General features: G+C 39.1%; 1 protein-coding gene across 4 annotated transcripts in view; it reads left to right on the plus strand.

Moving 5' to 3' along the window:
- The window catches only part of LOC108893312 (disks large homolog 2), a 123,869-nt gene that overhangs the window by 64,186 nt on the left and 43,276 nt on the right, over positions 1-16,407 (plus strand). For all 4 annotated transcript variants that reach the window (XM_051078631.1, XM_051078630.1, XM_051078632.1 and 1 more), the window contains one exon: positions 15,480-15,533. In XM_051078631.1, coding sequence (XP_050934588.1) covers positions 15,480-15,533 — 54 coding nt within the window. The remainder of the gene's footprint in view (positions 1-15,479; positions 15,534-16,407) is intronic.

Below are 16,407 nucleotides of genomic sequence, written 5' to 3' on the forward strand. Positions count from 1 at the left end.
GCAGATGAATACAGGATGGGGATGAGGGGTGGGGGTTTGTAACTTAGCCATACACACACACCTGCATGAAGTACAGAGGCCAGTTAGATCCAGTATAAATAACAAGTGCACTTTCACATCAGGTTAACTGGCTCACTGGGCCAACTCTCCTTCCAGATGGCCTGCCCATCCCTTTGTTAAAATGCTTTGTTCAGAGTGTTTTCAGGAATACAATTTGATTTGTTTAAACTTGTTTAAAGTTGGAGATGCACAGTGGCCATCAGGCAGTGAGTGAGTGGAACAGGCTCAATCTGAGATGAAACAGTTGTGTTTTCAAAAAGCAAAGACAACATTGACAGTTATTGTCAGCTTGTATTAGGGTCAGTAGAAAAAAAGGCTGCACCATTTCTAAAATTATATTTCCTTTCCTCCCCTTTCTCGAAAACACATTATTGTGTGACTCGTTTGTGAGGAGAGCAGCAGATTTTCCTCATGAAATGCTGCTTGTTAGTCAGGCCTACAGCTTGAAGCTGAACTGTAAGTGCCCCCATGTGGCAAGTTAGATGTATTGCGTAAAACGCAGTGCATCTTTGCACTGAAACATTTCTTAGTCAAGAGTGCACCTTCAGTTCACAGGCAGTTTGTTTGTGTTTCTTTCCCTATCAGATGCAAGTTGTACTTCCTTTTATAATTAGTGCATATCACTGCACTGCACTTACATTTTGTTGTGAATGTGCCCAAATGTGTCAGTCATTGGATTTTTACACGATGTTCTATATAAATTCCTGTGTATATATTTTAATGTCAGGTAGAAAGATCATCATACCTCCACAAAACCATTGCTTCTAGCATCACTGCATGTGCAAATATGAATTATACAATGAAGTATTTGTGCATTTTGATAGAAAATGTCTCATAAAAAAATAACTGGGTGTCAGGGCCCAAACTGGTTAATCGTATTTTCATAAATGTCCTGTAATCTCTTCTCCACGAATGAACAAAACAGGCCACATGCTGATGGCACAGAAGGAAAAAATTGTCCCATTAAATCAGTTCAGCTTTCCTACCATGAGTCCCTCTCCTCATTGCAGTGAAGATTGTGTTCCTTAAGCGGGGTTCACACCAAAAGATGATCGGGCAGTATCGGCCCTCCTGATCAAAGTCAGCAAAGACAAATTATCAAATGGTTCTAACAATTATCTTGCTAGATTCTCCTCTTGTGTGAGGTGTGCTCAGAGTGATTTTGCCCTCCCCGATCTGCTCCAAAAACAAGACCACCTCGATAAATATTAAACATGTTCATTATTTACGATTGAAAATCCTGTTGCATGGGGAGCACACAGAGAAGAGCCGAGCACATGCTCTGTGGATTGTCACGTGGAATAGGGCGTTCAGGGAGTAGGCAAGATTCCAAAGACCTTCATCCCTAGCAATTATTTACACCCAAAACCATCACCCTTTTTCAAAAATAACAGAGTTATCCCTTTTAACATATAAACATATCTTATGCGAAAGTTTGGTTTTACTTCTGCTGTTGCATTCACAGAGTGTTTGGTCAGGTAAAGTGGCTCGACTCTCATGTTAACATTTAGCACAACTCCGATATGTCTAAGCAGACATCTTTCAAGGAGTTTAGTTATGCTGACTACTTTAAATAAATTACATTTAATAGATCGTAATATTTGTGCTTTATTGTTGTTTAAATATGAACCGATTAGGAATTGTTGTGAAACAGATTTAATTGTGCCAGGATCAGCACACACTGACAGAGACGTCGTCATCTGCCATGTTTATTTATTATTAAGTCTTGCGCGAGATGTCGAGTTTTGAGATTCCAACTCTGGATGTTGGTGAACAGAATCTGTTTGTGTGAGGTGTGCCATGTTGGTGTTTTTGTTGCACACCACACACCGAGGGCTGTTCAATTAAGTGGCAGTGACACACTAAATGACCTGTCAGATTTTGATTAGCTCACCTTGAGTTTGTGTCAAGGGTCAAATGACAACGAAATTCAGACACACGTGCCCCAAAAACACTTTTGCTTGAGACTGCACACACACACACAGACAAACTTAGTGCATACAGTATGTGTTTCATATGTCAAATGGTTTCTGCCATAGTGTTGTGGTAACACTCGCCTCAAGGCTGTGTGCATAGGATTGCCTTCAGTTAGACACTGAAGAACATTTATCAAGGATATTATGTGCTTGTTAAGAGGCCAAAAAATCTAATTTGTGTGTTTGCATTCACTAAATGATTGCAGGTAAAATGGACAAAAAGCAGCAATGCTAAAAATTGCATGTCTCGTGCAGTATCTTCTTTCCTTAATAGGTGCGACATAGCATAATAGTGGAGGAGGGAATGAACAAATAGCCATTACACCTGATTTATCACTGCTGACTGACCACTGCAGCAGATAAAACTGTCTAAAATTAACATTCGGGAAAAGCAGCTGTGAAATCTGCTCTGTTTTGTTAGACACAAACAGGGGGAGAGAGACAACAGACTGGCCCAAACAGGGAGAGGGGGGAGTCAGCAAAGAGAGTGGAAGGAGCAGTGATTCAATCTCTTAATAGTTCAGACAATGAAAACCTTTATTTATAGCAGTAAAAAATATTGCAGCAAATTAAAACATGAAATAAATTTACAGCAGAAACAAGAGCAGCAATGTGACATCTTGTTATTTTACATGGTTCTACATTGTTGTTTTCCCTCAGTGGCCTCCTGCTTACTTTTCTAGTCCAGTGCCTGACGGACTGTCGTCAGTAAGACTCATTAAAGCCATGTTGTTTTTGCTTTTAAAATCTGTTTACAGAAATAATCTTGTCAACAGTCAGTCAATAGTCACCTACTACTGCAACTTTTAAAATGTAACAGACTAGATTTTTGGCATGTGCTTTTGCTCATATTGTACAGTGATACCCCTGAAGTTCATAAAAACAGCTGTGACGCTAATGTGCCCATTGTATATCTGGAAACAACACGTGATCTGCTACTGTTTTTCCTTAGTTTCAGAAAGGAAAAATAATAGTTGTAAAAGGTTCAACAAATAATTTATCAAACCAAAATGTCAACATCTCACTGTCAGTTCAGTAGTGCATTTGTAAAGTCAAATACATAAGGAAAAGCATGAGATCCAAAATTACATTCAAATGTGACACAGTTATAGGACTCTGTTTGTTGTAGTATTGTTTTCCTGTAACACCTGATAACACACCTATTAGATGCCTATTAGAGAAAACATACAGCAAGACTCTTTATCCTAAATGTGCAGATAGCATCAATCCATGCAGACAGGAGGATCAGGAGTGAGCGTAAACAAGGCTAACAGACTTCTCCATGACTTACTAAGAGCATGCCCTACTCCACACTGATGTGTGTGTATATTGCAGATTTTAATGGAGGCAAATAAGTTAATGTAATAAATTAACCAAGTAATAGAATTGTAAATTTCTTTCACCAGCTATAACTAGAAACACACCACAGCATGATGGCAGGCCCACAAGCCTGTTCTTTAGCCCAAGCATCCTGCATCCCAACATCCACCACTTAATTATCTATTTTCAGCCCAGAACAGCTCACAGTATTTCCTGGGAACAAAATCAGCCTTGAACAACGTGATATCATGAGCCTCATATTTTAGTTTTAGTCTCCCTAACAGAAACATTTCAGTGGCAGTGAGTTTGATTTTATTCTGCTACATCACCAAATGACTATAAGTACTGTGTGCATTAATCAGTAGCAGTTTCAGAGATGACTTTAATTCATTTCTGATACTGATTTTTTAAAGAAAGCTTTAATTTCCATCTGCTCCTTCTAGTGACATTTTAAGACTCTCCCAAATATCTGAAATTCGAGGAGACAGACAAGGGAGGAGGAGAATGCTGAAGACATTTCAATTTTGAATGTTATTTCAGCATGTATATGTTCCTGATAAATCTCAAAACAAAGTTAGTTAGTGCCTTTTAACCCCCAAAATCTTTCTTTAATGTTTGATAATGCTGTAAATATACAACCTAATGGTCATATTGTCTATTGACAGTTGTAACTCAGCCTCACTTACTGACCTCTTCTTCAAATGGGTGTGTGATCAGCAAAGCAGGACAGCAACATCTTCCTAAGATAATGAAATTAGACATGTAGGCAGCCTGAAAATACATGGCAGAGTAAAAGAGAGATGTCAGAAATGGCAGCTGAGCTCAGAGGCCTGTGTTTTTTTTGATTTGTGCTTTTTTTTTTATAACCAATCAACCATCCATCCAGCCCCCTGCTGCCCACGCACTCTTCATCATTTGTTACAATATCACACACACATTCAAGCTGCCCACTGATGCGCTCTCTCCCACAAGGGCATGCTGTTTACTGCCTCAGTCAGCCCTGATGAGGCATTATTCTTCATCACTGACTGTTTTGTGGCTGTCGCATCTGGTAGATAGAATGGGTAATGGTAACGCCCACACATACTAAAGCATCACATAACAGACCATGTGATGACACTGCTGTGTGATGTAGAAAAACTAGGTGTCTGTCCATAGCTAAAGCTCTTTTTTATATCACAGCAAGTCATGGTGACATCACATCCACATGAGAATTCAGAATATACATACTATATGTATATTTGTATAATTATTTCCTTTTCTTACATCACAGATGATGCTGATGCTAAAGCAGCTGGATGTTTTTGTATCATTTTGCTTGCAACTAAAAGCCCCATGGCCCTGATTTATTGATTTATTCTATCTGAAGAGGTAGGTAAGGTGAGAGTCAAGAAATGCTGAGGAAATTTCTGATCAGACTGAATTAGCATGCTTCCACTAATTTTAATGTTTAACAACGCATGCTTTCATTTCACTGTGCTCTTCAGCTGTGAGATTGGGTTTCAAAGGTTTGGATCAATGTCAGGATTAGTGACTTGTGGGTCTAGTTTCACCAGAATGCTTAAATTCTCAGGGAGAGGTTTCTTTAGCTTCCTCTCTGTGACCTCTCAGATGAAGCCACTCCTACAGTGGCAGTCCAGGGATTTGTAGTTCCAGCTCCCATTGCTACCATTTCCCAGCAGCACCAACCATTACTTGTTTCTTCCTGGAGGTGCAGATGCTGTCAAGCAGCACTGCCAGTTAAGTAATTTATTGACAGAGGGCTAGCAGCCAGCACACAGTCAACTCTCTCTCACTCTCCATGTCTCCCACTGTTCTTATCTGCCTCTCTCACTTCTCTATCGTTCTCCCTTCTCTCATCTCCCTCCTTCTCCCTGTCTCACCCCAAGTCCTCTCTCTAAGCCCTCCTCTCTCCCTCCCTCCCTTCCTCTAAATTTCACTCTCATCCACTATCTCCCTTCATCCCTCTCTATTTCTCTCTTCCCTCTTATTCCCTCCCCTTTCTCTCTCTCTCTCATTTATTGTTCTCCCACTCCAGAAGCCCTGATACACACACACAGTCACACACACACGCCTGTGCAGCTACAGCAGCCAGCCAGCCAGTTGGTTCATTCATCACTGATTTAGCCAGAGTGAGTAACTCATACATCAGGCAGGACCGTGTCTTGTGTTTGATGACTGTACCAGTAAATCTGCAGAAGAGGAACAAAAAGACGCAAAAGACAAAGTGGTGGAGTAAGCAGAGGTTAGTGTTGCCTGGCAGTAGTGTGGCAGCAGCATGACTCTTTACCTGAGCAAACAGCAGAGCTGCTTTGCAGACCTGGATGGAACAGGGGTCTGTAGGGAGGTGCCTTGCTCCATCAATTGGCATCATCAGCACCCCAGCAATCATCCTCACCATCACCAGTGCCAGCGGTACCATTATGGATCTGTTCCTGGTGGTGCCACCCTTCCCCGAAAGGGGGGACGGATGGCTGCGAGGCATTTGGACAGCATGTCCTCCAGGAGCCCCAGTGGCTTAGCATCAGTAAGAGCCAAGGGGGGAAGCTGTGACCTGTGGCCCACTGAGTGTGGCTGCGTCCAGAGCTGGCAGGAGCCCTATCAGGTAAAATTCTGCTATTATCAGAGCACCTGAGCAGCTGAGTCCCAGAGGACCAGATCTGGAGGAAATTTTGTTGCTGCACTATTAATGAAGGAAACAAATGTATGATTGATGTAGACATGCAGTATGGACTTTTATCATTAAGGGAGATTCTTAGTTGTTTTATTCAGCTTGAGAGCAGCTGCTAACCTGAGGTTTTTTCATGCAGAAAAAAACTGAATGTTTTTTTTTTTTCTTGCAGTAAAGTAGATACATGAATTACAGATAGTGTGCATTTGTGTACATTTTTAGTTTGCGGCTCCACACCTCAGTCAGTTGTAGTTTGGTTTCTTGTTGAGGGGGATCTGAAAGATGCCAGACCTTCCTGTTTAGGCTTGTTAAGATGCTATAGAACTATAGACAAGCCCCAGTGATGGGCTCAGATGTTTTCCTCCTTTTGTATTCAAGGCATGTATATAGTTGCTCCTTGTCATATCATATGAGATTTTTTGGGTGACAATTAACATGCACTGTTTATGTTGTCCTTCAGAACCAGGGAATTAAAGGACTGTATGAGTGTTAATGACATTTCAGAGAGATTTCACTGTCAGAGACTGTAAAGCATATTCTCACATCTGCATCTCCATTGAAGTCATAAGTCAAATTTGTCAAGTCAAAGTCTGACATAAGACTGAAACATGGATGCATTAGTCACAAACTTGCAATATTAAGAGCTGCAATGTGAACAGCACTGGCAACCCTATTATGCACTGTGTGCTAAACATGAAAAACTGCACTGTAAACAGAGCAACAAGGAAAAGCATCTACAAATCAAAGCACCAGGTCAAATAGTAGACTAGCTGCTTTGCCAATACTTTATTAGTTGTCTGTGCTAATAATGCACATGCCCAGCTAAGTCTAAATATGAAAAAAAAAAAAAATCTGGTAAATCTGACAGCACTGATTAAATTGATTTCAAGTGGGATCGGGTCTGCTGGGTCTGTCATGAGTTCATCTAATCAGAAATGAAGCAAGTGAACCAGTGAAGTGTAGTCAACATCTGCTTGCCAGTGCAGAATTATTTGTTGAGAAGACAGAGATGCAAGATTACCAAGTGGTGAGAAAAATACGGGTGTGGCGAGGAATTCAAGCATGTTTTTCCAGTAGCCATTTAATGATCAGGTTCAGGGGGCTATTATTGGTTTGTTTTTCTCCTTGAAATATAGTATTAAATGAGCAAATGTAGTAAGTCATGAACTGATGAATACATTTCTGTTTGGCTATGTCTCTTGCTAATTGGCAACAGTCAACATTGATTAAAATTGTGTTGAAAGCCTCATGGAATATTTTCTAATTACAGTTCTTGGCATACAACAACTGGTTTGTAGTTTAATTATGTGAAAAAAATACATATCAAAATGCATAAGTGACATGTTAAAGTTTGTTTGGAATAAATGAAAGAAGAATTTGGCAGTTAGCACAACAGCCTGACTAATACTGGATTTATTTATTTTACATAAACCCATCAATTATTTTTCCCACATAAACATATATTTGTTTTTTCTTGTTACTTAACAGCCAACATACAGGGTCATTGCCCAGCCAATCAATCTAGCTCTAGTTGGCATTAGCAGCAATAAATTTAAACTCTATGAAAAGACATCCCATTAATTAGCAGTGATCTCTTTTGCATGCAGTAGATAAACACCAACATTTATCACCGTCAATGGCATAGAAACCAAGCAGACATGGACTATGGATTTAATGAATATAAGTATTTTTGCACAAGATACATCTCTTCAAACCTCTTTCATTTAGAAACATTGCCCACAAAACAGATGCATAAAAATAGTTAAGGGCATAGCCCAAGTCTGATATTTTTTGGAAAGATACTACTGTATGCATAGTAGTGTACAGCTATGACAAAGTGATCCTCTCCATAATAAGATACTAATACTGTAGTAGTGTAGTAGTGCCATTAGCATGCAGTAGAGCTCTAATCCTGGCTGGCATATTCCTCACGAGCCTTTCACACTGTTGAGGGGTAATCTTGTGCCATTCTTCTTGAATTACTGCTTTTAATTCTTCTACATTTTTTGGTTTACGCTTTGAAACAGACTTTTTGATAATCCACCACAGATTTTCAATGGGGCTCATGTCCGGGGATTGAGCTGGCCACTCTAAGACCTGGATACAGTGCTCCTGCAGCCAAGTTCTCCTGGCCCTGGATGTGTGGTGAGGGGCATTATCTTGTTGAAACATCCAGTTTTGACCTCGATGGAACAGTGCACATGCAGAAGGGAGCATGTGGGTTTTTAGAATGACACAATACTTGGCAGAGTCCGATGTGCCATCACAGACAGTGAGATGACCAACACCAGCAGCACTCATGCATCCACAAACCATGATACTGCCTCCACCATGCTTGACAGTAGGTACTGTACATGCTGGAGATGATGCTTCACCTGGCCTTCTGCGTACCTTCACATTATCAGGAGGAGGATAAAGCTGGACTCATCTGACCACAGAATCTTCTTCCAGTTCCTGGCTGTCCAGTTCTTGTGTGCTTGGGCCCAAAGACGCTGGGCTAACCTCTGTCTCTCATTGATCAGGGTCTTCTTGACAGCCTTGTAGGTGTATGATCTAAAAGTCAGCCACGTACAGCGCAAGTGGAACACTGGACACCAGTTTGGTTTGATCACTGCTGCTGAAGCTCCTGTGATGTCATTCGGTGGTTTTCCCTGCAGGATGCGGTCATTTCTTGCTGAAGAAACCCTTAGACGCCCAGATCTTGGTTTGTCTTCCAAGCTGTTGGTTCGTCTGTATTTCTGCAGAGTGAATCCAACTGCTGACGGACTGCATCTGTACTTCCTGGCTATACCCTTCCTGTACCCTTCCTGGATGAGAATCTGTATCTTCAGGCCTGTTTCCTGCGTTAGGTTCCTTGTTTTAGCCATTTTTGTCTCTGAAGAACTTTCAAATGTGCTGGCTTTATATAGACACGAAGCACGGCAACAAAAATTGTGTCTTTTAATAAAAAGCACAACCTTCATTAGTGAATCACTGATACCAAAATGACCAATACTCAAAATGTATTCTTTAATTCCTATGCATTTTTATATATGTATTTCTTATGTTTTTTTAATATTTAATGCTTTTTTGGATTTGTTTAGTATTTTGGCTGTGACTGTACTAAAAGAAATTGCACTTGAAGACCTAAGAGTGATTCTTAATGCAATATTTCACAAATGCATGGGTGCCGAAAACTTTTTCCACCACTGTAGGGTTGGCCAATTAAAGAACAGAAACAAACTCTACTGCTCAATGAGTGGACAATGCATGAGCTCATCAAGTTCAAAATTCAAACACAGTAAAAAAAAATAAAAAAAAAATCATATTTAACTATTTACAACTGATTTACATTTTTATAGAACAGATAGCTGCACTTAAATTACCTGTCACCTTGTCATTATTTTACAGAACTTCACTGGAAATTTCACAGACATTTTTATAGTGTGGTTTTACACTGACTGAGTGACTAGCAACAAGGAAGGATGGCCTCATTAGAGTAAAACTCCTTACAAAAAATAAGTCCACTCTCCCATGCACTTGAATGGAAAATTGATCTCAGACTTTTGGACTCCACTGTATATTTTATTTCATAGTATAGAGAAGTTTTACTCTTAATTCCCTAATTAATTTAGGAACCTTCTATGTTTGTGAGATAATTTGTAAAAATGACTAAAAGCTGTAAGACATTTGTTCCTTTTTATGTGTTTGTGATTATCTGAGCAAAATGATTATTGAATGTTTCCCTAAGAAATATACATAATGCATACAAAACTGATGTACTGCAAAAGCAAATTATGACTGCATAAAGCTTGGGTGTGTTGTATCTGTACAACCATAGCCCGAATGAAATTGCCTCATCCAAGGCCAGTGGCAGGTAATGGGAAGCCATCCATCATGTCTCTGAGGGAAAGGCAGGGCAGGCAAACTTCAGGAAGGGCAGCAGTCAGCATTCCATTTTTTTTCTAGCTATTGCCCTACCTTTGAAATATTGGGAGCAGGACATTGGGTAAGTTGGAACACAGGTACCATATGAAGACAGGAAGAGCTAGAGAGAAAATAGATTCATAAAAGCAAATGTCAATCTGTCTGCAGTGGTAGTAGTGATAAACTGCCATTATTTCTTTCTTTTGCTACACTTGAAGACATAAATGATGATTCATTATTTCCAATCAGGCCCTTAGGAATCCACCAATATTATCTCTGTTAAATATGGACCAATAACTTTCCACTTTGAACATAGTTTCTCATTCTTCTAGCTTAGCTTCTCTGTCCATTTCCATCACACTCCCCCATCTTTTTTCCCCTCACTCTAACCATACTTTTAAAGCATCCACATCTCACACTGTGTTGTTGACTATTTATACATGTAAAGTGAATTATTGATACACTCCCCTGTTTTCATGAGCCACTATACATAGAGGTGCCACTGAATTATTGAGCAAAACTCAACATGAGCACAAGACCCCACTAAAGACAGCTGACTTTGTAACATTTTGTGTATCTGATGCTGCATCGCTGCTTTCTGCAGCCGTTCATCATAGCAGTAAAGAGTTTACACCTTCCTCATCATCCAGCTGAGGCTTTATGTTTCAGCTGATGAATGTGTCATTTCTGTTTTCCTCAGCACGGTATCATAGTGAAGGTTTATAAGAAAAGACAAAATAACATGGCAGCAACCTGGATTCAAATAGAAAATAGTCCACCCAAATGTTTTGAGTGTTTGCAGAATGATATGCATGATAAAGTAGCTGTGCAGTAGAGCATCTGGTTTGAAACCATTAGACAGCCGCCCTGATTAATAAAATACTCTGCATTCAGACTGTAGTTTTACCTGTAACACTGAACTGAACATTCTTATCATGAACATTTTTATTTTCCTTTTGTGCTGGCAGATTTATAAATAATAATTCAATATTATTAGGTTATGATATTATCACTGGTATAGTTATTGCTCCATGAAAGACTCTTAACATATCACACACAGTGTTGCCATGCTGTTGGACCACTGCCTTAATGTGCTGTTGGAGGCAGTTGATCATGTGGCTTTTATGTTAGGCAGAATGAACAAGGAGAGAAATGAGCCTGAGTGCAGTTAAGCATGGCATTTATGTGCTCAGCTGAGTGGCCATTACCCCTCTGGGGTCTGTGTGTGCATACATGTGGATTTATAGAGGCTGCATTATCCATGTTAGGTATTAGATACTGTAGAACATAATAGTGCAAAGAAGAGAAAGTGTATGACTCTCCTACATCCTAATTATGTATTTTGTTTCCAGAGGTATGCTGTTGTATATTAGAGGCAACCCTTCTTCACTGCAGTACAGGTCACAGTGTTGCATGCCTTTCCATGCTGGTGACCTACACGACTGTTAGGGAACTGACAGGCAGTGGTCAGCAGAAAGCATCCAGTGACAGAAATAAGATTAATGACAGATCCTTCTGACCTACATTCAGATTATTTGAGCTTCCTGCTCTCCAGCATAATAGAGGGAAATTTACTGTACAAGAGTCTATTTATTTCTTTCTCTGTTTCTGTCCATCTGTAACAGCTGTAAGTGACTATTTCTGTCTGAGAAGCATTACATCATTACAGTGGAGCAGTGTAGAAGTGGGTGTACTGTATGCATTGGGAGGGTATTTGTGGTGCTTAAATGAGTCATTATTTTCAATTCTGGCAGTAAACAATATTAAAAGGAACACACTGTGGGCTGCACATGCCACTATATGGTGTTGTTTGAAGTCAGAAATAAAGTTCATTTTTGATGTGCTGTCTGCTGTCTCTGAGAACAACTCTGAAATCATTCATATGATTAGTGTCCGTGCAAAGCAAGCAGACGCATCTTAATCCCTCTCATCATTCCTCCCACAAATGCCATTTTCCTTCAGTTAGTTGCAGTCCTGCACAGCCGGCCAACTGTGATATTTCTCCTTTTGTGAAATTCACCGAGTCAGTCAGTCTTGCTGTCACTCTGTGTGAGTCTGTGATATTCAGACTCACACACAGTTCAGACTCACTTATTTGAATGAGCCAGATTTCTTTAATAATTCACGTGAATGGAAATGCTTTAGGATCAAGCTGGGACACAGTGTATATTAATGATGTCAACACACAAACCAAAAGGACATAGATGTTAAATGTTGAATCTATAAGATGTGTGCCGTTACCACATTAAATACATCCTGAATGTTCAATAGAATGTCTTTTTTTTTAATATATATCTTAAAATTGCTGTGTTGGAAAGAAATAACAGCATCGTTACTCAGCTTCAGATAAGCGACGTCCAACTAATGGGATTTCCTCTTTTAATCTTAAAATGATGAGGTTTTTATTGTTTTTATGGGGTTGAGAATAGAACAGAAAGTTAACTGGGACAACACCAGACCTTAAACATAACAGGGAAAAAAGATTACAGAGGGAAATTTAAGGACACATGAGTTCACTCTTCTTTCATGTCCACTATAAAGTGATTTGTAAAATATCAGAGTCTGGTGTAGATCTAATTTGTATTCACTTATCTGCAAAAATACTGATTAATTGATTTGAGCTCACTTGGATAGAATCACATCAAGCGTGAAAAAATGTTGATGGAATTATTTTAGTGATAGACATGCTCCATTATTCATTTGAATTAAAAATGTTGATGATTGTTGTAGTAATTAACCTTTGCAGTGTGCAGATAATTCTTAAATAAGACAAGTCAATCCAACAAGTCAATCTAAGTAATCATCTAAGTAATCACTGTGACATTGTTTCATTTGTTTGTTTTCATTGACTTGATGAAATAACTTGTGGGTTCCTTTTTGTTTTCTTAGATTTTAAATTTTTCTTCTTTGAATTATTTTGGTTTGTCTACGTCTTTTATGGTAGATACTTATTACTGAAATGTATCTTAACTGCGCCTCTCACACTCACCAGCTGCACATCAAAAATTTGTGTTGTGTTTTGTTTTGGATTATTATGGATGACAAAGACAAAAAGATTTCTCAGTTTTTGTTGGACTGGTTTGTTTGTTTGCACAGTAAAATTACAGTTAACAATCCCTTTACTAGTTGCACATTTTATTGTGTTGTAGATTTGATTTTAAATGGATAAAATTGCCATTTTTGCCCATCAATCTATATTTTGTAACTGATGATTACAAAGTAAAAACATGTTGTTGTTTTTTTTAAATTGCAAATGTGTTACTAAACTAAATCTCTTCACAAAGGTATTCAGACCCTTTGCTGTGACACTCCAGGTGGATCAGGTGGATCCTCTTTGTTTAAATTATCCTTGAGGTGTGTTTAAAATTTGACTGGAGTCAACCTGTGGCAAATTGAACTTATTGAACATAGTTTAGAAAGGCATACAGAGTGTATAAGCTCCCATAATTCACACATTTCATAAAACCAAGCCATTAAGTGCAAAGAACTCTCTGTAGACCTCTGCATTAAAATTGCATAGATCAGGGCAAGGGTATAAAACCATTGCCAAAGCTTTGAGTATTCCCAGGAGCCGAGTGGCCTCAATAATTGGGAACAAAAGGCAGAAGAGATTTGGAATCATCAGAACTCTTACTAGATTTGGCCATTTGAGTAAAAAACGGAGAATCCAGTGGTCACGCTAACAGAGCTTCAGAGATGAGAGAACCTGCTGAAAAGACAACCATCTCAGCAGCCTCCATCAATCAGGCTGAATGGCAAAATGGAAACCACTTTGAGTAAAAGGCATGTGACAGCCCACTTGTAGTTCACCAAACAGTAATTAATGGACTCTGAGAGCATGAGAAAAAAGATTCTCTGGTCTGATGACACTGATGTAACTCTTTGGGCAGAACTCCAAGGAAATTCTTTTGGTCAGAGGTGCATATTGGGGTGAATGTTGTTCAAAAGACAACAATATAGAAAAAAGTGATGTGAAAAAAGTGAGGAAAAAATATTGAAAAATAAATCAAATCCATAAAAGGAACCATATCAGAGAAAAGTCATGTCTCACAGAGCCCAACTACCCATCCTCAGATAAAAAATACTGTAGATGTTCATAGAAATGAGCATACACATGATTTAAGTACAAAACTATGCATATCAACCAAGGGTCTCACATGAATTTATTATCCAGCTGTGAGTTAAAGCCAGTCGTATAGGGTGTGTTACTCATGCAGCCAGCTCATGTAGCTAGTAGTCTAAGCCATAAGAAAGTTGTGATGGAGACGTCAGTGGACATGCTGAACCTCTTGCTGATGGCATATGCTATCACTGGACTGATGACCAAGCAGACCATCTCATCTTTTACAGGATTATGTCAGTCAGATGCACAGCCAGTAAACAGTGTGTAAGCACTCAGAGACTTCACAATAGCATGGATACAAAATCTCTCTCTCTCTCTTTGTGTGTGTGTGTGTGTGTGTGTGTGTGTGTGTGTGTATAGAAGCTGCATACAGTATGATAATCCCTCTAGCCCATAGTATCATCACATGTAAAATATGTTTCCAGCCTAGGATTTGTGACGGGATCAGATAACTGTTATTATCTTCAGTAGTAGTCTCAACTTTCATACACAATATGATATACTTCTTGATATTGCATCAATGTCTATTCTAATTGTACAGAGCAGAATTATTAAGCCTGTCTTTTGTTATTGTCCTCGATCGTTTGAGTTTTATCCATCTTGTGGGGACAGAATCAAAGGACAAATTTAAAAGGAATCTATGAATGCTTTGTTGAGCATCATCAACTTTTGTAGTGAATCTCATACATTGGCCTCTTTGTTAAAGTGCTGTAAACAGAAATGCTGTTAATCTGGTGTTCGATCATGTTGTGGCCAAAACTGTTTCTTCTGTCTCTCGGGATTCTGTTTATTTTCTATAGGCCATCGGGAGAAGCATTTTGTATGCACTGTGTGACATATGTTACATTTCATACTGAACAATTTATGACAGCAATATTATTACTTGACTTGGGGTCAAACTTCCAATGTACAATACAGACTAGAGAGCACTGCAGAAGAGCCATTATAGGTGCAGAGGAAAGACTTCTTGAACTTGAAAGCTGTTAAGTGAATAGGTATAGACAGTCTGACACCATTGCTGTCTTTAAGATGTGAACACCTACATTTTCTAGGCATTCAGGACACATTTGTGTATGCATCTGAAATTCTGCAATCACAATGTTTTGGCAGGATTTTTACCACTAAGGTGTCAGAATTACATATATGCACAACAGAAGCTTACCACATCCACTCATGTTCTTATCCTTCTCTCTTGTTAAACCCATTCAGCTATAATAACTCTATCAAAGTGCTATGCACGAGAGAGGAGTGTTTATGGTGCCATCCAGCAAATGGAAGTCTGTTAAATTGTTGATGATACAGAGATCCACAAGACTGCCCCCCAGATACATTTATGGAAGGTAGGACAGTGGTGGGCACAGGCATCTCCGTTACTAAAACCAGTGTTCACCCCCCCCCACCCTCTTCTCTCTCTCTCTTACAGGCCAGCCCTGCCCCAATAATTGTCAACACCGATACTTTGGAGTCAGTTCCTTATGTGAGTTTGAATTTTTGTGTCTTTTTTAATGCACCCGTTAGACTTTTTCAGTAGAAGATTAAAACCTATTCACACTAAGAAAAGAATCAGTCCTTTCTACTGCTACTGTCTTTGTGGTGAGATAGTATGTGATGTATTAGTATATGTTAATAAAACACATTGATGTCACAATGCTGAATTATTGATGTTTGTCATGAATAAAAGACCATCACGAGACTTTGTAAAGACCCTCATACCCAGCAGTTTTCCCATTATTTTACATCAAAACAAATACATGGAGCTTTGGTGCAACACAGAAGCTGAATTAATAACAAATACTTCCTAAACGGGGATTGAGCTCCAGAGGTGGTGTATTTTTCATGATAAAATTGTCACAGTTAGCGATTATGTTAACAGATAAAGATATTTTTCTGCTGTGTGAGAAACTGGAGATTGGAATTTTTTTTTCCTGCCAGACTATATTACTCATTTTTATGTAGGACCCTCTGTTTATGTGATAGAGCTTTTTCCATATAATGTTTATGCTGTTATACACTGTTCCTGTTTCACTGTTGTTGCTAATTAAGTCTTCACATCATTCTTGCTTCCACTGTCATTTGAGGTTCTGATGATAATATCTGATGCTGCTCCACAATTATGCTCAACTGAGAATATGATGTGTAACATTGCATATGCATATGAGCTGTTCCTATATGAATGCATAAAGATGGAGGCACTTGCTGGTGATTAATCATCTTAGTCTTAACTATCACCTTAAATTGTTTCCCTTGAGGTGAGGCCTATTTAACACAGAAGGCACAAGTGGCCCTGGAAAACACCCATCGCCTTCAATTTTAGTATATAGAGTTGGCCTTAGTGTGGCTAGTCATCCTCT

Source organism: Lates calcarifer, linkage group LG20, assembly GCF_001640805.2.
Source record: "Lates calcarifer isolate ASB-BC8 linkage group LG20, TLL_Latcal_v3, whole genome shotgun sequence".
Lineage (NCBI taxonomy): Eukaryota > Metazoa > Chordata > Actinopteri > Centropomidae > Lates > Lates calcarifer.